Source organism: the organism of the source record quoted next, unplaced genomic scaffold (genome assembly GCF_019419815.1).
Source record: "Pyrus x bretschneideri cultivar Hongxiangsu unplaced genomic scaffold, Pyrus_bretschneideri_v1 Contig4, whole genome shotgun sequence".
NCBI lineage: Eukaryota > Viridiplantae > Streptophyta > Magnoliopsida > Rosales > Rosaceae > Pyrus > Pyrus x bretschneideri.
In genome coordinates this window covers 2205298-2228980 of record NW_025999723.1, presented here as the reverse complement: position 1 = coordinate 2228980, position 23683 = coordinate 2205298, and the positions used below count along the sequence as shown (strand labels likewise).

At 39.9% G+C, this 23683-nt stretch overlaps 2 protein-coding genes and 1 pseudogene across 2 annotated transcripts in view; 1 reads left to right on the top strand and 2 right to left on the bottom strand.

Moving 5' to 3' along the window:
• The window catches only part of LOC103942455 (short-chain dehydrogenase TIC 32, chloroplastic-like), a 30393-nt gene extending 16677 nt beyond the window's left edge, over positions 1–13716 (bottom strand). Inside the window, exon 1 of the mRNA XM_048565609.1 lies at positions 13546–13716. Within this exon, the coding sequence (XP_048421566.1) occupies positions 13546–13684 (139 nt within the window). The 5' untranslated portion in view covers positions 13685–13716. The remainder of the gene's footprint in view (positions 1–13545) is intronic.
• Positions 2754–21176, top strand: LOC125468901 (annotated as a pseudogene).
• LOC125468856 (short-chain dehydrogenase TIC 32, chloroplastic-like) lies at positions 17880–20409 on the bottom strand. Its single transcript, XM_048565415.1, has 8 exons — positions 20382–20409; positions 19833–20061; positions 19710–19786; positions 19232–19385; positions 19007–19085; positions 18777–18861; positions 18521–18567; positions 17880–18386 (listed from the first exon to the last, which is right to left on the bottom strand). Exons 1-8 carry the CDS (start codon positions 20407–20409, stop codon positions 18228–18230), a joined length of 858 nt encoding a protein of 285 aa, XP_048421372.1. The 3' UTR covers positions 17880–18227.
• Positions 21177–23683: the final 2507 nt, after the last annotated feature.

Genomic DNA, 23683 nt, shown 5'->3' with positions numbered 1-23683 from the left:
GAAGGCAATAGATCAAGCCAAAATTCCGATACAATTTTCTCATGATGATCAATGAAAATTGAGGATTTTGTAAAAGGAATAACATGCAAGCTTTGAGTTCCATTAGTAAGGTTTAAACTTTTAAGAAAAGCTTCATTACCTTGAAAACAAAAACTCTTTCATTTTACATATCCTTGCACATTTAATATTTTGTAGTAAAGTAGTAGTGTATATATGTTTTTTTATTAGGCTCTTACTTTCAAATGTAGATATAGTACTTAAACGACAATAATATTTATGTGGCAATGTGTGGTATGTGTAAATTTAAGAAAAAAAAATTATATTTTTCTTAACGGGTCATAAACGGTTGGGTAAAATGACCCGACCTGTTAAGGACCTATTAAGATAACGGATGTGACACGACACGACCTGTTAAGATAACAAATGTTATACAAAAATGACACGAACACGACAAACACAACCTATTTGCCAGGCCTAGAGAGAGGGAGGGAAAGGGGAAGAGGGAGGGAGAGAGAGAGAGAGAGGAGAAGAAGACGTGGTTCTTGAGAAGGAAAGGGCCATTTGGGCTCTCTTCATCTTCCACAGCAGAGGAAGTTACTGAAGGGATTGATGTCTGTCACATCCCGGCCCGGGGTCCACCACATCCTGGGCCCGCTCCACCACCTTAGCACGATATTGTCCGCTTTGGGCCCCGACCACGCCCTTACGGTTTTGTTTTTGGGAACTCACACGAGAACTTCCCCGTGGGTCACCCATCATGGGAGTGCTCTCGCGAGCTACTCGCTTAACTTCGGAGTTCCTACGGAACCCAAAGCCAGTGAGCTCCCAAAAGGCCTCGCGCTAGGTAGAGATAGGAATATACATTTAAGGATCATTCCCATGGGCGATGTGGGATGTCATAATTCACCCCCCTTAGGGGCCCGACGTCCTCGTCGGCACACCACGGCCAGGGTTAGGCTCTGATACCAAATTGTCACATCCCGGCCCGGGGTCCACCACATCCCGTGCCTGCTTCACCACCTTAGCACGATATTGTCCGCTTTGGGCCCCGACCACGCCCTCACGGTTTTGTTTTTGGGAACTCACACGAGAACTTTCTAGTGGGTCAGCCATCATAGGAGTGCTCTCGCGCGCTACTCCCTTAACTTCGGAGTTCCTACGGAACCCGAAACCAGTGATCTTCCAAAAGGCCTCGCGCTAGGTAGAGATGAGAATATACATTTAAAGATCACTCTCCTGGGCGATGTGGGATGTCATAATCCACCCCCTTAGGGGCCCGACGTCTTCGTCGGCACACCACAGCCAGGGTTAGGCTCTGATACCAAATTGTCACATCTCGGCCCGGGGTCCACCACATCCTGGGCCCGCTCCACCACCTTAGCACGACATTGTCCGCTTTGGGCCCCGACCACGCCCTCACGGTTTTGTTTTTGGGAACTCACACGAGAACTTCCCAGTGGGTCACCCATCATGGGAGTGCTCTCGCGCGCTACTCACTTAACTTCGGAGTTCCTACGGAACTCGAAACCAGTGAGCTCCCAAAAGGCCTTGCGCTAGGTAGAGATGAGAATATACATTTAAGGATTACTCCCCTGGGCGATGTGGGATGTCACAATCCACCCCCCTTAGGGGCCCGACGTCCTCGTCGGCACACCACGGCCAGGGTTAGGCTCTCATACCAAATTGTCACATCCCGGCCCGGGGTCCACTACATCTCGGGCCCGCTCCACCACCTTAGCACGATATTGTCCCCTTTGGGCCCCGACCACGCCCTCACGGTTTTGTTTTTGGGAACTCACACGAGAACTTCCCAGTGGGTCACCCATCATGGCAGTGCTCTCGCGCGCTACTCACTTAACTTCGGAGTTCCTACGGAACCCGAAGCCAGTGAGCTCCCAAAAGGCCTTGCGCTAGGTAGAGGAGGGAATATACATTTAATGATCACTCCCCTGGGAGATGTGGGATGCACGGATCACTTCCCGGGCCCGCTTCACTACCGTAGCACGATATTGTCCGCTTTGGGCCCCAACCATGCCCTCACGGTTTTGTTTTTCGGAACTCACACGAGAACTTCCCAGTGGGTCACCCATCATAGGAGTGCTCTCGCGCGCTACTCCCTTAACTTCGGAGTTCCTACGGAACCCGAAACCAGTGAGCTCCCAAAAGGCTTCGCGCTAGGTAGAGATGAGAATATACATTTAAGGATCACTCCCCTGGCGATGTGGGATGTCACAATCCACCCCCTTAGGGGCCCGACGTCATCGTCGGCACACATGCGACCAAGGTAAGGCTCTGATACCAAATTGTCACATCCCGGCCCGGGACGGATCACTTCCCGAGCCCGCTCCACCACCATAGCACGATATTGTCCACTTTGGGCCCCGACCACGCCCTCACGATTTTGTTTCTGGGAGCTCACACGAGAACTTCCCAGTGGGTCACCCATCATGGGATTGCTCCAGCCCCCTTCTCGCTTAACTTCGAAGTTCCAACGGAACCCAAAGCCAGTGAGCTCCCAAAAGGCCTTGCGCTAGATAGAGATGGGAATATACATTTAAGGATCACTCCCCTGGGCGATGTGGGATGTCACAATGTCACTGGTCTCACCGCCATTGTTACAGGCGAGGGAGTTTTCGTTTGCTTATTCTACTTTTTTTTCAACTATTATTATTTGTTCTTTTGGGAAAATTTTCTTTGGTTCTACATATCGATGTTGCAGGAGCATCTAGTGGTATTGGCACCGAAACCGCACGCGTTTTTGCACTGCATGGCGCCCATGTGGTTATGGCAGTGAGGAACATGGCAGCCGGTAAAGATGCAAGAGAACAAATAGTGAAGGCAATCCCCAGTGCCAAAGTTGATGCCATGGAACTGGATCTCAGTTCGTTATCATGCGTTAGAAAATTCGCATCGGATTTCAATTCCTCCGGTTTTCCTCTTAACATCCTAATGTAAGAAATGTACAGAAACGGTACAAGTTCTCGAAGAGGCTTAGTTCATAAAATCCACCTCAGGTAACAATACTCGTCTTTTCATAAGTAACAATGCAGGAGTTATGGGAACCCCTTTCACGCCTTCGAAGCATGGATGGAGCCAATGAAGGTTCACTGGGGCAGATGCCCCACTTAAGTAATTCATTTGTTTAATTGTAAACTACAATTATATAATATACACGGGTTATCTTTGAAGAAAATATATGTATCTAATATCTAATATACATTCATTCTACTTATACTCTATATCAAATATTATGTGAGCAATAGTGCTCCTGTTCTGTCATTCAAATCGAAAAAACTCTCTCCCACTTATCATGTACGTATGTTTTTCTCATCACTTTACCACTTTCTACTACTATATTGAAAATTTTGTAATATTGAAATTGTGATAAATCATCATTTGAAACCATCTTTAATATCATATTGCGTATAACCATACTATAATAAGCTTTTCTTAGTTATTTTCGGTTGCTCCTACTAGAAGAAATTTCTGGCTCCGCTCTGCTTTGAAGGACAAGATCGAACTTCAGTTCGCCACAATCCACGTCGGTATGTCGCATTTGTTACTCTGTAAAACTGACAGTTTAAAGTACAAACAACAACAATAACAACAACAACCAATCCTTATCGCACTAAGTAAGGTCAGCTGTATGAATCCTAGAACGTCATTGACAGTTTAAAAAGTATTGTTGGTTAAGTTGTTCTAATTGACTGAATGTTTCTTCCAGTTTAATCTGTAGCCAATCTAGTTTTATACCTTTTAACTGTTGGTGTCGGAGCATATGCATCAATGAGCTCAGCTAACTGTTCATAATTCTTTGATTCGGGAGAGTTGATTTATATCTGTTTGGTTATTTTACTGATTTTGCAGGTCATTTTCTTTTGACAAATCTTTTGTTGGATACTATGAAGAAAACAGCACGCAAAAGCGGCAAAGAAGGGAGAATCGTAAATGTGTCCTCAGAAGCACACCACAACCTGTATCCTGAAGAAATTCGTTTTGATAAAATTAACAATCAAGCAGGGTAACATTGAGATAATTCTTAGTTTTTAGATATTTAGATAGTATTATATACGTGTTAACGCATGAGTCATATAGGATTTTGATTAAAAGCGGGTGGAGCTTATGCAAGAAAGTTTGGACTTGGATTTTGGTCATATCAGTACTCCTGCACAAGTTAGTCGCGTATTATATTTGTTTTCGGTGTGTTTCCTTCTAATCTTATCTGCAGGTACAGCAGCTTTCGTGCATATGGCCAATCAAAGCTTGCTAACATTTTGCATGCTAATGACTTGCAAGACGCTTAAAGGTAATCAACAACGTTAAATCAGCAGAATCGTGATTCTGAAAATACCCGCTCGCGTGCATTGGTCCAATACGTCTGTACTTTTACATGTAGATATAAACACACATTACCTTGTTTTATGTTTATGGCAGTCATGGTGTGTTGAGTGAAGAATGAGCAGATATAACTGCAAACTCGCTTCACCCTGGTGCAATTGTTACCAATCTGTTTCGTTATGGCAGCATTATTAATGGTAAATCACTTCACTAAACCAACTATGTGAGTCTTATTTAAATGTATTCCGATATAATCTGCATACTATCGCTTGTCGAGGAGGTTTGTATTCAGTGTGTGTTCAAAGTGTAAACCTTGAACCATTAGTAAACTTCCCAGCTACAATCGCAGGAACCATTAGTAAAAGTACGGCGCAATCTGCACCCTCTATTTCTCGGTGAATTCTTGGAGTACATACGGGAATTTCATAAGAAATATTCCGCCAATGACTTATATGGATTACCTAAGGCATGTCAGGAAGCCCTCGACCTAGCACTAACTTGCCCTGATGCTGAGCAAATTATCCAGAAAACTTCCGATCCGGCAATGAAAGCTAGGTTCCAACATATACGTGAGGCTCGAGTCCTCGACCGGCGCCTATTTTGTTCGGGTGCTTATTGATGGACTGATGACATCTTCACTTGACATTCGTTACGAAAAGACCAGAGAAGTTGAAGAGGTATAAGAGAGAACCATGCAGTTAGATTTCTTCGTTTCACTTGAGTGATGATGTACACTACATACATGATGACGATGATACAACAAAACAGGTAGTGCAAGAATAGAATAGTATGATTAAAATACAATATGAAATAAAGAATATCTAAAATTAAGAATAAACATGATAAAATAAGAATACACACACACACACACACACACACACACACATAGTACTAAGTTTGAGAAATTTCGAATCTAATAGGTATATTCAGATGTCATCGAAATTTTTCAGAATAAAAAATATTCAGACTAAGAATAGAAATTTTCAATCAAACTTTCACCCCTAAATAAGAGGGAACAAAAAAAAGAATCTTTATTTTATCTGTTTTTATAGATGTTTTTTTAATAATGTACATACAATTTTATCCTTTTTTTTTTTTTTTTTGCTCAATAATGTAAATTCTTGCATAAAAAACCTGACTAAATTAAATATAATTGATATCCAAGAATTTTACCGTTAATTTCGTTCAAGCATTTTGTAATAAAATATTACACATGTCGTACTATGATGTTAAGATGCAAGTTGTGGAATAGTATTGGTGTGGTTAGTATTGAATTGTTAACATGTCCCTATAAATTGAGCTCGATTGACCCTGAGTTTAAAACCGTGAAGTCCCAAATTGAAACTGAACTAGTTCGGTTCTTTGGTTTGGTTTATTTGTCCTAAAACATTTTGACAAGAATTGGAACGAGGCAAACCGAATAAATCTTATTAGTTTAGTTTTCAATTTTGAGGATAAACTAAGACAAATAGAACCAGGTTTAACTTATTGAAAATGTCACGTCATCTCTAGCCAGACCACGGGAGCGACCGCTCCTAGTGTCTCTCCTCTTATTCCTGTTGTCCAGGCCTTGGCGGAACAACTACCAATGTCATCTCATCACCCTGCTGTACCGATACCTGAGGTAGTGGCCGAACCAGCTGCCGCTCCAGCTGTGGCTTTGGAGCCGACCATTGCGCCTGCTTTGGAGGAGACGGTCGTACCTGTCGAGGCATCCCTCATCAAACGACCGACGACCATTCTGGAAGGGGTATGATTCTATTGCTAATGATCTTCTTCATTTATCAGATTTTCAAGTCGTAACAGCTTTTTATTTCAAGACGATGAGAGCGACGGGGGTGACGAGATTCCGCTGACGAGTCGTCCCCGGCCAACCAGATCTACTTCTGCCAATCTTCCCCTTATGGTCGAGGCGGCTGTTCAACCGGATCCTCCTACGGCCGATCGTGGGAAGAGACCCCTGGTTGAGCCTAAGGCGACGACAGAAACGCCGCTCCATCTACAGGATGAAAACCTCAACATTCCTCATCAAGATGTTACCTCGACTTTTGTAAGGTTCACTTTCTTTTCTTTATTAATTTGATTATGACGCAGCTGAATTCAGGAAAATATTAAATGTCAGGTGCCCGAACGTTCATTTCACCGACAATTCTATGCATCGAATGGTGTGATCTACATTTCCTGGCCACCTCCGTGGCCATCAAATGTAGATAAACTCTATCGGCCGCGTGAATTGAGAAGCAGTCTTAGGCACTGGGCTCGGCCATTAAGTTCTCTAGGTTCGAGCAATGAACCAGAGGACGTGGTCGAAGTCTCCTCTCGACAGGTTTAGAAACAAATTCCCTCTATTATGCATTCCATATAGCTTTCCTTTTGCTAACATTTTCTCTTCATGTGCAGCCTTCGTGGGAGGTCGAGCTCGACGCCTTGATTACAACTACCTTGGAAGTGGCTGGTTCTTCAACGACTGCAACCAAACCTTCCGCATCAACGGCCGAACCAGATGTTCTCGTCAAGCTGCAGGAACTGCTATCCTTTTCGGCGTCACAAATTCTTAAGTGCTAGGGCCTCGACTCCGTAGGGGAATATCTGAACGATCTTGCGGCTGATGGTCAGTTAAGCTACGAAGCTATTACTAAAGCATCTTCTGCTCTGGAACGAACTCGAGAATATTTTGATATTTTTGAGGGAGCTCTTTGGGCCGAAGATGACTTGAAAGCTGCGATGGTCGTTCAAGAAGCTTTGCGTCCACGGGACGACATGCTGAAGATGAAAAAGGAAGCGCTGGCCGACCTCGATTGTCATATTGCCAAACTTTAAAACCGGAGATTGGCAATTGCTTCCGAGCTAGTAAGAGATTTCGAGTCGGGCGGCAAATCCTGCCTGACGGAATATGCGGCTAATGTGCAGCTTGTCGAGCAACTGAACATGGCTCGCTAGTATGTGGCACCAACGTTCTTGAGGTCGAATGGCATGACGACCCATTCGTAGGTATCGAATGCCCCCAGGCAACAGAATGCGGTTTTGTGAATGTCGACTTCAACGATAAAGATCTGATTGTAACCGGCACGGCCGTTCATGAAGGACAACATTTCATGATTGGTTGCGGCATCAATTAGTAAATCCGAGATTGGCATTGTGTATTCATCCTTGGGAGTGGCCAGATTTAAATTACGAAAATCGATGCAGATGCGGAGGGCTATATTTTTCTTTAACACCGGGACGATATTGGCCAACCATTCGACGTACCGAGCGGTCTGAATAAACCCGGCTTTCAAAAGCCAAACTAATTCGTCCTTTATGCTGAGCTGTACTTCTGTCAAGAACCGGCATGGGGGTTATCAGAAAGGCTTACACCCCTCTTTGATGCGTAACTCATGTTTGACGAGGTTTCAGTCAAGGCCTGGCATCTCATGATAATTCCACGTGAAACAATCTTTAAATTCATGGAGCAGTTTACAAAGCTCGACCTTCATGGGGGGCAGCAATAATGCACTGATAAACAATGATCGAGGCTCATCTGTTGTGCCAACATTTATTTCTTCCAATAGGTCCTTGACCTAGGGCCGATTGTCTTCGAGTTCGGTCGATGCGACCTGAACTTTGTCGAACGATAAAACGGGGCCGTTATCCGCTTCGGCCAAAAATTCTATTAAGTTTATGCCTGAGTGTGGTTGCTTGGCAATGGCATACCAATGAGCCAGCAGACGTTCCATGGTGGATGAAACCACGGCCCGACGCTTTTCTTGTTTGGCAACGTCAGTCATCGGCATTGGTAATTAGATCTGCCAAGCCGAGTCTCGCCGAATCCTGTTATACAGTCTCGGCGACTCTTGATAGCTTTCTGAACTGAAATTCTGGTCGACCGTCCATCCTCATTAAAACCCTGAAGGGTGATGTAGCCGACGTTATCGTCATAATAACGAGCATGGATAATGTTGGTTTCAAACGGCTGATTATCGGCTGGATGAACTACGGCCGATTTGCAGTCCCAAAAGATGAGAACTTGGTATAGTGATGAAGGGATGTAACTTGTTTGATGAATCCAATCGCGGCCGAGCAATGCATTTTAGTCAGTCTTTGAGTCGATTATGAAGAATGTCGTCATATGGTTACGACCTGCAACGCTGACTTCTAACAGGAGCACTCATTTTGTTTGAGACTTGTTGATAAAGTTGCTCATCGTTATTTGAAACTTGTTGATAAAGTTGCTCATCGTTATCCCTGATGGTATAAGCTCGTCATTGGAACGGCGTAATGCCTTTATGATGGAAATCGGCATGATGTTGACTGTGGCCTCATAGTCGACAAACACATTGGAAATAGGATATCCCTCAATATGAGCCGTGACGTATAATGGCTTTAGGTGTTGGAGATTAACAGAAGGGGAACGGGGAAACAATTCGGCCAGGGCTGCCTTAAGGTTGTCACCTTTACTGATTTCCCCATCCTCTTCAATAACGATGAAATCCACTTGTGTTGCTTTTTCGGCAAAAACCATAGTGATCTCCATATGGTCGAGGACCGAATGACCCATCGAGTCTTGGTCGTCATCTGCCAGAGTAATAGATGTAGTATCAGTCGTTGGAGTGTATTCAATTAGATTTTTTAGCGCCTCGTTATGTACCGGCTCTTAGGGTACGTGGACTGAATCTATTTCATTCTGGTTATCTACCTCGAGCGTGTTTACTGTCGAAGATTGATTTCGTTCTTATAGTGCTTTATGGGCTCGTTCTTCGTAGGCGATTCGGTCGTTCCTTGTGTCTAGGTATGTGTCTAAGGGCGCCACACGATTTTCCTCATCGGCCGTAAGGCCGAAAAGAGATACGACCGAGAAAACTTCGAAATGATATCGCAAATGCTGAAGGTCTTCGAGCGAAAAGGGTAACTCGGCGGTGTCTATATCTGTGTATTGGTCGACCTCAAAGCCGAGGACTCGAGCCTCACGTATATGCTGGAACCTAGCTTTCATTATCGGATCGGAAGTTTTCTGGATAATTTGCTCAGCATCAGGGCAAGTTAGTGCTAGGTCGAGGGCTTCCTGACATGCCTTGGGTATTTCGTATAAGTCATTGGCGGAATATTTCTTATGAAATTCCTGCATGTACTCCAAGGATTCACCGAGGAATAGAGGGTGCAGATTGCGCCGTACTTTTACTAACGGTTCCTGCAATGGTAACGGGGGAAGTTTACTTTCAGCCTCTTGTCTAAAATGCTCGAGACGAGCTCTCATCTCTCCGGGCCAAAGAAAGAGCTTGATGCGTTTCTCGGACTCTTTAATGGTGGTTTCAAAGTCGCGATCAACCACCTTTTTCTCTTAAAGTAGTTCGACCATAATGGTCGGTGTAGGCCGATCGTCGTTGCTTCCTACTACCTCTTTTGGCTGCCATTGGGCAGTCGAATTGGCCTGTGGTTCTTGTCGTCGAACCATGCAATCTATCCGCTGATGATAACGTTTTTGAGACTTAGATAACTCCGTATACAGGCCAATTGGAGAATTGTAACTGTACCAATGTTGGTCACGTGGCTTAGGCGGCTTGAAGGTTTTTCGACTTACTAATGAACTCGAGCTGCCTGAGTTGCGCGAGTAATAATCCTCGTTATAGAATGACGCGTTAAAGTCAAGACGTCGTCTGACTGAGGCTGGGTCTTTTACTTGTACCTGTGGGCCGAGTCTCTCAAACATTTACCGTCGTTGGCCGACACCGAGTTCCTTCAGCGGTTTTGCTGCAGTCGTGGATGGTGGACATGAAGTTGGTGCTAGAGATACTCTCTTTTTAGGTTCAATTCGTGTTTTACAGTGGTCGCACAAAACCATTGATTCATCAGTTTCCTCAAAACTAAATCCTGACATGGATTCAATGAAGGCTGGCCCTGGAGACTCCTTGAGTAGTGCTTTTGAAAATAAATCAAGCTTAAGTCTCGGCTGACCACCCTGCTTGCGGACATGCTGTACCGGCACGAATTCGGCCTTCCCTTTTCCTTTGTTTCTAGGGAGATGAGCATCCACCATACCAATTGTCGTCGAGGGGAAGGGATTGACGTCAACCGCCATCTGTTTCTCAGGGAATTTTAACTTACCCTTCTCAATCCAACTTTGAATCGCATCACGGAACACAACGCAATTATTGGTAGCATGCTTGTTTGAATTATGGTACTTGCAATATGTTTTGCCTTTCAATTCTTCGGCCTTAGGAATGTTGTGTCCTGGCCAAAGCTTAATGATCTTTGCTGCCAACAATTGGTCGAAAATTGCATCGGCCTTGATGATATCAAAAGTGTAAACTTTTGATGTTTTAATCATCTCTTCAGAGGCCAAGCGGGTCTTGGCATCTTTGGAACTGATTTGAGCTAATGCCTTGCAAACGTATGGTTTATCTATCACTATTTCAGCCGCGTCCATATTGGCGTATTGTGGGTCCTCGTTTTCGGCCAATGTATAGCTGATCGTGGGATTCTTGTATATTGTTCCCCGAGATGGGGTCTTTGATATTTTTTCCTCTCGAAGCAAATAATCATGCTGCTCAACATGCTGAGCAAGTTCGTCCATATCTCAAATATTTGCCCCCAAGAATTTCTTTTTGTATTCCACGTCTAGGCCATTTAGGGCGATTCTGACGAATTCAACTTCAGGGAGAGGTACTCGGCACCAATTTCTGGCCGACTTGAACCTTGTTAAGTATTCCATTGGTGATTCATCTGAAGCTTGAGCCATCCTAGCAAACGATGAAACAGACATTTCCATCCTTGGTCGATAAAATTGTTCATGGAATTTCTCGACCAATTCCTCCCAACTCTGGACGGAGTTTGGTGGGAGATTAATGTACCAAGCAAAAGCCGAACCTGTCAGTGAAAAGTTGAATAGCCGTAGTTTATGGAAGTCATTATTGACGTCCCCACATTGCACAGTGAACCAAGCTACATGTTCTAACGAAGATAAGGACGATTCTCCGACGAAAAGACTGAAATTGGGGATCTTGAAGCCTTTAGGGTATTCGAACTTTTCCACATAAGCCGGGTACAGATGAATGAATTTTGGGAATTTCAACCATTTCTTTAAGGCCGAGTCGATCATTCTTTGGACCTCGATCATATTGACGGATGCCGCTTCTACGCCCTGGTCAGGTCCATCAGATCTATTGCTTGATCCGCCTCTTTTTTCCAAGTTAATTGGTTGTAGCCGAGAATATCCCCTTTCGGCTTGTATTGGAACATTCTTAAAAGGAGGTTGTCGAGGTTGGCCGACGTGGTCATCTTCGAAGGATTTACTGACCAATAGTTCAAGCATCATGGTCTGTGTATCATTATTGCTTCGTATTGCGTAAAGTAAATCATTCATTTTTTGGCCAATCGACTGCTTGACCTGCCGAGATTGTTCATTAAGTCGTCTTCGAAGAGACTACCTAGTTGGCGGATCAGAACCTTCCCCACCATCTTCGTCGCAATCTTCCACTATCCATTTGACGAAAATGCATGCCGTTTGGTTGGGAATTTCTGGGTTGCGAGGCTGTCCGCCGAGACAAATTTCCTTCTCTCGGCATGTCACACTTGTAGCCTTGGATGGTGCAACAATGATGGGATTTTGTGCCTGAGACAAATCTTGTCCAGGACCTTGCACTGGTAAGTTAGTTGTTGAGTTTCCCATGATTGTTTTCTTCTTTACGGACCGTGTCTTAATGGTCGTGAACTCCGAAGGTCTAGCACAAGATCCCACTGGGCGTGCCAAAATGTTAACCCTAAAGATGCAAAGCTTATGTGGCGCGCAGGCCGAGTAACTAATAAGCTAATTACGTTTTTTGGTTAAATGCGGGGAGTACCAACTCGTCAGCCAAGCTCGGTCGAGGAGTAAAATTTGTTGATGTTACGTTGAGCGCGTTGCTGACTTCTTTATCTTGCGACTGCAGCCGAGGAAGGAACAAATCTCGGCCTTTGGATTCTCGAGCCTGAAGACAAGGCTGCTAGTTCTGCGAAGTTCAATATCAAATTCGACTATCAGGGTGCCGAATGTAGTAACCTGGTAATACCTCATTTTGCCGAGAAGGCTAATGAGATGACCTCTGCTAATAAGGATTCGAAAATCCTTCTCGACCGAGACTTAGATAGATAACCAGTCGGCCTCAACGCAATGCTGTTTATCCAAACTGAAGATGCTTTGGGAACGGCTGATTCTACGGCAACAGTGTTGTTTATCCAAATTGAAGATGTTCGCCGATTGCCTTCACAATGCGGTTGATTCTACGGCAACAGTGTTGTTTATCCAAATTGAAGATGTTCGCCGATTGCCTTCACAGTATTGTTTATCCAAATTGAAGATATGTCAGCGGAAAAAATAAAATAAAAAAATCTCAAGATGTTTGAGAAGTTTTGCACATGACGGTTATGTGTTGAATTTGAGGCCTTTCAATTGTTGCATGAGGTCTTGTATTTATAGCACCAAATCCTCCTTGAGATCGAGTCACAATCATATCTGGATTGGGACTTCTTGTTCTGTTCCAACTTTACTTCAACCAGTCATACCCCTATTAGGACTTTGAACAACTTAACCAACAATACTTTTTAAACTGTTAATGGCATTCTAGGATTCATACAGCCGACCCTACTTAGTACGATAAGGGTTGGTTGTTGTGGTTGTTGCTGTTTGTACTTTAAACTGCCAGTTTGACAGAGTAACAAATGCAACATACCTACGTGGTTTGTGGCGAACTGAAGTTCAATCTTGTCCTTCGAAAGCATGAAAGGGGTTCCCATAACTCCTGCATTGTTACTTACGAAAAGACAAGCTATTATTACCTGAGGTGGATTTTATGAACTAAGCCTCTTCAAGGACTTGTACCATTTCTGTCCATTTCTTACATTAAAATGTTAAGAGGAAGACCGGAGGAATTGAAATCCGATGCGAATTTCCTAACGGATGATAACGAACTGAGATCCAATTCCATGGCATCAACTTTGGCAGTGGGGATTACCTTCTATTTGTTCTCTTGCATCTTTACCGGCAACCATGTTCCTCATTGCCATAACCACATGGGCGCCACACAGTGCAAGAACGCGTGCGGTTTCGGTGCCAATACCACTCGATTCTCCTGCAACATCAATATGCAGAACCAAGAAGCATTTTCCCATAAGAATACGGAATAATAGTTGAAGAAAGTATACCATCTGCATATGAAACTTAAAGAAAGAAGAAGCAAATGGAAATTCCCACACCTGTAACAATGGCGGTGAGACCAGTGGCATCAATCCCTTCAGTAACTTCTTCTGCTGTGGAAGATGATGAGAACCCAGATGGCCCTTTTCTTCTGAAGAACCACACCTTCTTCTGCTCTCTCACACTCTCTCTCTGCATGCAAAGAGATGGGAAAGTGGTTTTTACTGAGTTTTGACGTAGTGTTTTCTTTTCTTTCCTTTGGTGGTGGGTGCCTCGCTGTCGCCTCTTTGGCCTATTATGTTTTTAGTGTCACAATTTTTTGATAAACTGATGTTATCCACACACATCTTTGTTATTTTATGTCATTTGATTTTTTTTAATTTATTTAATTTGACAGTCGAATATTACGAGAAATGCATGACAAGTAAGAAAGGGTGTGTGATACACCACTCTTTAGATATACACAAAGTTTGAAAATGTCAATTTAATTACCACAACTATCCTCATCTTATTCTTAATTTGGTGAAGATTACCTTTGCTTCAAATTTAAGCACATTACAACATAGTGAAAGGATTGAAATGAATTTTGTTGTTCACGATTTGGCTTATTTTCGTTTATCTTGTAATTTGGATTTAAATCTTTTGGAACAAACTCCACTGTCTTGTACACTGTTGCTAGTTATTGACATAACTTGCTGAGATTGTTTGGCCTTATGATATTTTCAATAGGTTGGACATCTATGTTTAACAACGGAATTTTGTTTGAAGATGAAATTCCTAAACTTGATACAAGATATCAAACGAAAAGCAATCTTGAATCAAAATGACAAGGTTACGAGCAGAAAAAAGGAGTTTATTCACTTTGAAAGGATATTGTTCAACTTCTGATTTATAAGTAACAGCATTCTTGGAGTCTATTATTCAAACAACAAACAAACTATGAATTATCTCAATGTTACCCTGCTTGGTCGTTAATTTTATCAAAACGAATTTCTTCAGGATACGGGTTGTGGTGAGCTTCTGAGGACACATTTACGATTCTCCCTTCTTTGCCGCTTTTGCGTGCTGTTTTCTTCATAGTATCCAACAAAAGATTTGTCAAAAGAAAATGACCTGCAAAATCAGTAAAATAACCAAACAGATGCAAATCAACTCTCCCGAATCAAAGAATTATGAACAGTTAGCTGAGCTCAATGATGCATATGCTCCGACACCAACAGTTAAAAGGTATAAAACTAGATTGGCTACAGATTAAACTGGAAGAAACATTCAGTCAACTAGAACAACATAACCATCAATACTTTTTAAATTGTCAATGACGTTTTAGGATTCATACAGCTGACCCTACTTAGTGCAATAAGGGTTGGTTGTCATTGTTGTTGTTGTTTGTACTTTATACTGTCAGTTTTACAGAGTAACAAATGCGACATACCTACGTGGTTTGTGGCAAACTGAAGTTCGATCTTGTCCTTCGAAGCAGGGACGGAGCCAGAAATTTCTTTTAGTAGGAGCAACCGAAAATAACTAAGAAAACCTTATTATAGTATGGTTATACGTAATATGATATTAAAGATGGTTTCAAATGATGATTTATCACAATTTCAATGTTACAAAAATTTCAATATAGAAGTAGAAAGTGGCAAAGTGATGAGAAAAATATACGTACATGATAGGTGGGAGAGGGTTTTTTTCGGTTTGAATGACAGAACAAGAGCATTATTGCTCATATAATATTTGATATGGAGTATAAGTAGAATGAATGTATATTAGATATTAGATACATATATTTTCTTCAAAGATAACTCGTGTATATTATATAATTGTAGTTTACAATTAAACAAATGAATTACTTAAGTAGAGCATCTGCCCCCGGTGAAGCTTCATTGGCTTCGTCCATACTTCAAAGGCGTGAAAGGGGTTCCCATAACTCCTGCATTGTTACTTATGAAAAGACTGGTATTATTACATGAGGTGGATTTTATGAACTAAGCCTCTTCAAGAACTTGTACCGTTTCTGTACATTTCTTACATTAGGATGTTAAGAGGAAGACCGGAGGAATTGAAATCCGATGCGAATTTTTTAACGCATGATAACGAACTAAGATCCAGTTCTCTCTCCCTCCCTCTCTCTAGGCCTGGCAAACGGGTTGTGTCTGTCGTGTTCGTGTTATTTTTATATAACACTTGTTATCTTAACGGGTCGTGTCGTGTCACATCCGTTATCTTAACGGGTCCTTAACAGGTCAGGTCACTTTACCTAACCGGTTATGACCCGTTAAGAAAAATATAATTTTTTTCTTAAATTTACACATACCACACATTGCCACATAATATTATTGTCATTTAAGTACTATATCTACACTTGAAAGTAAGAGTCTAATAAAAAAACATATATACACTACTAGTTTACTACAAAATATTAAATGTGCAAGGATATGTAAAATGAAAGAGTTTTTGTTTTCAAGGTTATGAAGTTTTTCTCAAAAGTTTAAACCTTACCAATGGAACTCAAAGCTTGCATGTTATTCCTTTTACAAAATCCTCAATTTTCATCGGTCATCATGAGAAAATTGTATTCGAACTTTGGCTTGATCTATTGCCTTCAAGAGTTATGTTGATCGTGTTTTCAGTAAGATTTTCCACGTCAGAACTCTCTTCCGCATAAACTAAGTATAAAAAACCAAACATTAAAAACCATTCAAATTATGAAAAGTTTACCAAAATAATTATGAAAAGAAATAAAACAATAGTATTATACCATATAAAAATATATTAGCCTCCAACCTAATGCACAATGGACGGCTGAGATTATATCTCAACCGATCCAATGGTCACCAATTTTTTTAAATTTAATTTAATATATATATATTTATATAATTATTATAGTTTTTAGGGGTATAAAATTGTTAAATTAATATATATATATATATAATTATTAGAGTATTTTTTTAGGGTTATAAAATTATAAAATTAATATTTTACTTATCGTGCATTGTGTTACTCATGTGAATACCCAAACCAACTCATTATCTTAACAAATGCTTCTCGGGTTACCCGATAATAACCCGATTCGTTATCGTGTCCCCGAACACTTGTTAATTTCATGTCGTGTCGTGTCGAGTTATTGGGTTGTGTCAGAAATTTCTAGACCTACCTCTCTCCCTCTCTCCCTCTGCACGCAAAGAGAAGGGAAAGTCTCGAAGTGCGGTTTTTAGTGACAGTTTTGGTGAAGTGTTATTTTCTTTGCTTTGGTGGTGGAGCCTCTGTAGCCTATATTGTCTTTCGTGTCTAATTTTTGGACACAAAGTTTGGAAAGGTCAATTTAATTAGGACAACTATCATCATCTTATTCACAAATTTATTGTTCACGAGTTGACTTATTTGGGTTTATCTTGTAATTTGGATTTAATTTTGTTTTGCAAACTCCACCGTCTTGTACAATGTTTCCGGTTATTGTCATAGCTTGTTGAAATTGTTTGGCATCGTGACATTTTCAATAAGTTGAACCTGGTTCTATTTGTCTTAGTTTATCCTAAAAATTGAAAACTAAACTAATAAGATTTATTCGGTTTACCTCATTCCAATTCTTGTCAAAATGTTTTAGGACAAACAAACCAAACCAAAGAACCGAACTAGTTCAGTTTCAATTTGGGACTTCACGGTTTTAAACTCAAGGTCAATCGAGCTCAATTTATAGGGACATGTTAACAATTCAATACTAACCACACCAATACTATTCCACAACTTGCATCTTAACATCATAGTACGACAAGTGTAATATTTTATTACAAAATGCTTGAACGAAATTAACGGTAAAATTCTTGAATATCAATTATATTTAATTTAGTTAGGTTTTTTATGCAAGAATTTACATTATTGAGCAAAAAAAAAAAAAAGGATAAAATAGTACGTACATTATTAAAAAAACATCTATAAAATAAAGATTCTTTTTTTGTTCCCTCTTACTTAGGGGTGAAAGTTTGATTGAAAATTTCTATTCTTAGTCTGAATATTTTTTATTCTGAAAAATTTCGATGACATCTGAATATACCTATTAGATCCGAAATTTCTCAAACTTAGTACTATATATATAAGCATGCATATTCTTATTTTATCATGTTTATTCTTAATTTTAGATATTCTTTATTTCATATTGTATTTTAATCATACTATTATATATTAAAAATGACATAGCTTGTTGAAATTGTTCCGGCTTGCGATATTTTCAGTAGGTTGGGCATTTATGTTTAACATAGTATAATGTTGTCTTGCACTACCTGTTTTGTTTTATCATCGTCATCATGTATGTAGTGTACATCATCACTCAAGTGAAACGAAGAAATCTAACTACATGGTTCTCTCTTATACCTTTTCAACTTCTCTGGTCTTTTCGTAATGAATGTTAAGTGAAAATGTCATCAGTCCATCAATAAGCACCCGAACAACGGCATTTTGTTTCGAAGATGAAATTCCTAAACTTGATACAAGATATCAAACGAAAAGTAATCTCGAATCAAAACAACTAGGGTTCGAGCAGAAAAAAGGAGTTTATTCACCTTGAAAGGATATTGTTCAACTTCTAAGTTATAAGTTACATCATTCTTGGAGTCTATTATTCAAACAACAAACCACCACCACTAAGCATGATCCCAGTAAGTGAGATTGGCTATATGAATCTTAGAACGACAGCGCAAAGCGCATTCTTTTTAAGTCTTTATATAGAGTTGAAGTTTTCAGAAGATCATTTAGTAAAATCCATGTTGAAATACCATAGTTTCTTTGCCATCTCCGCGTCTTGACCTTGTCGACTTGGCTTGGATAGGTTACTGTCCCAAAAATATTCGCCCGTCACCCCCTCGACTTGTGGATGCAGTGCCACATAGCACGTCGTTGCAGCTCCCTGTAATCGACAAAGTTAATAAACAACACGACATTCTACGTTTGAACGACTATTTGAAAGTTCATCATATTTCGAATTACTCAAATTCGCTTGGTATGTTGTTTGCTCTAGAGGTTCAAGCAGATGTAACTTACCTGCTTAACATTTTTAAACACAGCTCTACCAAGCACTTTGACAAACCCTGCATCAAACCAGAAAACCAAACGTCTGATTATCCGAAACTAAGCACGTAGATAATGAACGTGTAAATTTGAGATTTGTAGATAGACATCAATTTTGGTTCGGTTTAAACTTCAAACATACACTGAACACAAAGCCTCCTCGACAAGCGATAGTATGCAGTTTATATCGGAATTCTACATTTAAATAAGACTCCCATAAGTGATTTACCGTTAACAGCGTTGTTATAACGAAACAGGTTGGTAACAATTGCACCAGGGTGAAGTGAGTTTGCAGTTATATCTGCTCCTTCTTCCTGTTGAACAATCACAAATAACGGAGTTCAATCTACACACAATGTGTGTTTATCTCTACCCATAAAAGTACAGAAGTAGTGGACCGATGTATGCAAGCGGGTATTTTCAGAATCATGATTCTGCTGGTTTAACGTTGCTGATTACCATTAAGCGTCTTGCAAACTCATTAGCGTGCAAAATGTTAGCAAGCTTCGATTGGAAATATGCACGAAAGCTGCTGTACCTGCAGATAGGCAGAAGTACTGATATGCATCAAAATCCAAATCCAAACTTACTTGTTGCATAAGCTCCATCCGTATTTAATCAAAATTTTATGCATGACTGTTGCGGTAACACGTAACTAATAACTAAGAATCATCTCAATGTTACCCTTCTTGGTCGTTAATTTTATCAAAACGAATTCCTTCTGTATACGGGTTGCGGTGACCTTCTGAGGACACATTTACGATTCTCCCTTCTTTGCCGCTTTTGCGTGCTGTTTTCTTCATAGTATCCAACAAAAGATTTGTCAAAAGAAAATGACCTGCAGAATCAGGAACATAACCAAAAAGATACAAATCAACCCCTCCGAATCAAAGAATTATGAACGGTTGGCTGAGTTTATCGATGCATATGCTCCGACACCGACTGTTAAAAGGTCTAAAACTAGATTGGCTACAGTTAAACTGGAAGTAACATTCAGTCAATTAGGACATCTTAACCAACAATACTTTCGTAATATGTCACTGGCATTCTAGGATTCATACTGCCGATCCCACTAAGTGAAAAATGATTAGTTGTTGTTGTTGGTTTTGCTGTTGTTTGTACTTTAAACTTTCAGTTTTACGGAGTAACAAATGCAACATACCTATGTGGTTTGTCGCGAACTGAAGTTCGATCTTGTCTTTAGAAAGTGTGAAAGGGGTTAACACTCCTGCATTGTTACTTATGAAAAGACAAGCTATTAGAAACATTTCTGTCCATTACTTACATTAGGATGTTAAGAGGAAGACCAGAGGAATTGAAATCCGAGGCGAATTTCTTAACGGATGATAACGAACTGAGATCCAATTCCATGGCATCAACTTTGGCACTGGGAATTGCCTTCACTATTTGTTCTCTTGCATCATTACCGGCAGCCATGTTCCTCACTGCCATAACCACACGGGCGCCACGCAGTGCAAGAACACACGCAGTTTCGGTGCCAATACCACTAGATGCTCCTGCAACATCAAATCAATATGTTGCACGAGCATCTAGTGGTATTGGCACCGAAACTGCACGCGTTCTTGCACTGCGTGGCGCCCATGTGGTTATGGCAGTGAGGAACATGGCTGCCGGTAATGATGCAAGAGAACAAATAGTGAAGGCAATTCCCAGTGCCAAAGTTGATGCCATGGAATTGGATCTCAGTTCGTTATCATCCGTTAGGAAATTCACCTCGGATTTCAATTCCTCTGGTCTTCCTCTTAACATCCTAATGTAAGTAATGGACAGAAATGTTTCAAGTTCTTGAATAGGCTTAGTTCATAAAATCCACCTCCGGTAATAATAGCTTGTCTTTTCATAAGTAACAATGCAGGAGTGTTAACCCCTTTCACGCTTTCTAAAGACAAGATTGAACTTCAGTTCACGACAAACCACGTAGGTATGTTGCATTTGTTACTCCGTAAAACTGAAAGTTTAAAGTACAAACAACAGCAAAACCAACTACAACAAACTACAACAACTAATCATTTTTCACTTCTGGGAGTCTTATTTAAATGTAGAATTCCGATATAAACTGCATACTATCCCTTGTCGAGGAGGCTTTGTGTTCAGTGTGTGTTTGAAGTTTAAACCGAACCAAAATTGACGTCTATCTACAAATCTCAAATTTACACGTTCATTATCTACGTGCTTAGTTTCGGATAATCAGACGTTTGGTTTTCTGGTTTGATGCAGGGTTTGTTAAAGTGCTTGGTAGAGCTGTGTTTAAAAATGTTAAGCAGGTAAGTTACATCTGCTTGAACCTCTAGAGCAAACAACATACCAAGCGAATTTGAGTAATTCGAAATATGATGAACTTTCAAATAGTCGTTCAAACGTAGAATGTCGTGTTGTTTATTAACTTTGTCGATTACAGGGAGCTGCAACGACGTGCTATGTGGCACTGCATCCACAAGTCGAGGGGGTGACGGGCGAATATTTTTGGGACAGTAACCTATCCAAGCCAAGTCGACAAGGTCAAGACGCGGAGATGGCAAGGAAACTATGGGATTTCAGCATGGATTTGACTAAATGATCTTCTGAAAACTTAAACTCTATATAAAGACTTAAAAAGAATGCATTTTGCGCTGCCGTTCTAAGATTCATATAGCCGATCTCACTTACTGGGACCATGCTTAGTGGTGGTGGTTTGTTTTTTAAATAATAGACTCCAAGAATGCTGTAACTTATAACTCAGAAGTTGAACAAAGAATAAACTCCTTTTTTCTGCTCGAACCCTAGTTGTTTTGATTCGAGATTACTTTTCGTTTGATATCTTATATCAAGTTTAGGAATTTCATCTTCGAAACAAAATGCCGTTGTTCGGGTGCTTATTGATGGACTGATGACATTTTCACTTGACATTCATTATGAAAAGACCAGAGAAGTTGAAGAGGTATAAGAGAGAACCATGCAGTTAGATTTCTTCGTTTCACTTGAGTGATGATGTACACTACATACATGATGACGATGATACAACAAAACAGGTAGTGCAAGACAGCATTATACTACGTTAAACATAGATGTCCAACCTACTAAAAATATCACAAGGCGGAACAATTTCAACAAGCTATGTCATTTTTAATATATAATAGTATGATTAAAATACAATATGAAATAAAGAATATCTAAAATTAAGAATAAACATGATAAAATAAGAATATGCATGCTTATATATATAGTACTAAGTTCAAGTGTCATCGAAATTTTTCAGAATAAAAAATATTCAGACTAAGAATAGAAATTTTCAATCAAACTTTCACCCCTAAGACCATCTCCAATGGTTGGGCTAAAAGCTAAATTTTTTAGCCCGGAAAATTTAGCTTTTAGCCCAGAAACAACTTTTTTGCTCCAACCGTTCTAACCTAAAATTTTAGCCCGGGATTATTAAAGAATGAACTTAGGCTATTTTTTTTGTTAAATTAAATTTTTTTTTTTTAAAAAAAAAAAAATATGTAGACTATCGTAAATTAGTTTTATGAACATTTTAACCTAAAATAATTTAAATTCCGATAAATATTGAGTGAAGTTCACTCCGATTTCTGGGCTAAATTTTGGGGGGAATTTGGCATTGGTTTAGCATTTAGCATTTAGCATTTAACCCAAAATTTCCCCTTGGGTTGGAGTGGGTTTGGGGGAAAATTTTGGGGGGTAATTTGGCTTTTAGCCCACCATTGGAGTTGGTCTAAGAAAGAGGGAACAAAAAAAGAATCTTTATTTTATCTGTTTTTATAGATGTTTTTTTTAATAATGTACGTACTATTTTATCCTTTTTGTTTTTTTTTTTTGCTCAATAATGTAAATTCTTGCATAAAAAAACCTAACTAAATTAAATATAATTGATATCCAAGAATTTTACCGTTAATTTCATTCAAGCATTTTGTAATAAAATATTACACATGTCGTACTATGATGTTAAGATGCAAGTTGTGGAATAGTATTGGTGTGGTTAGTATTGAATTGTTACCATGTCCCTATAAATTGAGCTCGATTGACCCTGAGTTTAAAACTGTGAAGTCCCAAATTGAAACTGAACTAGTTCGATTCTTTGGTTTGGTTTGTTTGTCCTAAAACATTTTGACAAGAATTGGAACCAGGCAAACCAAATAAATCTTATTAGTTTAGTTTTCAATTTTTAGGATAAACTAAGACAAATAGAACCGGGTTCAACTTATTGAAAATGTCATGATGCCAAACAATTTCAACAAGCTATGTCAATAACTGGAAACATTGTACAAGACGGTGGAGTTTGCAAAACAAAATTAAATCCAAATTACAAGATAAACCCAAATAAGTCAACTCGTGAACAATAAATTCGTGAATAGGATGATGATAGTTGTGCTAATTAAATTGACCTTTCCAAACTTTGTGTCCAAAAATTAGACACAAAAGACAATATAGGCTACAGAGGCTCCACCACCAAAGCAAAGAAAATAACACTTCACCAAAACTGTCACTAAAAACCGCACTTAGAGACTTTCCCTTCTCTTTGCGTGCAGAGGGAGAGAGCGAGAGAGGTAGGTCTAGAAATTTCTAACACAACCCAATAACTCGACACGACATGACATGAAATTAACAAGTGTTCGGGGACACGATAACAAATCGGGTTATTATCGGGTAACCCGAGAAGCATTTGTTAAGATAATGGGTTGGTTCGGGTATACACATAAGTAACACAATACATGATAAGTAAAATATTAATTTTATAACCCTAAAAAAATACTCTAATAATTATATATATTAATTTAACAATTTTATACCCCTAAAAACTATAATAATTATATAAATATATATATTAAATTAAATTTAAAAAAATTGGTGACCATTGGATCGGCTGAGATATAATCTCAGCCGTCCATTGTGCACTAGGTTGGAGGCTAATATATTTTTATATGGTATAATACTATTGTTTTATTTCTTTTCATAATTATTTTGGTAAACTTTTCATAATTTGAATGGTTTTTAATGTTTGGTTTTTTATACTTAGTTTATGCAGAAGAGAGTTCTCATGTGGAAAATCTTACTGAAAACACGATCAACATAACTCTTGAAGGCAATAGATCAAGCCAAAGTTTCAATACAATTTTCTCATGA

Coding starts and splice junctions, on each gene's coding strand:
- LOC125468856 (XM_048565415.1), bottom strand. CDS start 20,409: ATGAAAAGACAAGCTATTATTACCGGAG. Junction 20,062..20,381: donor ACAAGCTATTATTACCGGAG/GTGGATTTTATG, acceptor ATGTTGCAGGAG/CATCTAGTGGTATTGGCACC. Junction 18,387..18,520: donor TGTTTAAAAATGTTAAGCAG/GTAAGTTACATC, acceptor TGTCGATTACAG/GGAGCTGCAACGACGTGCTA.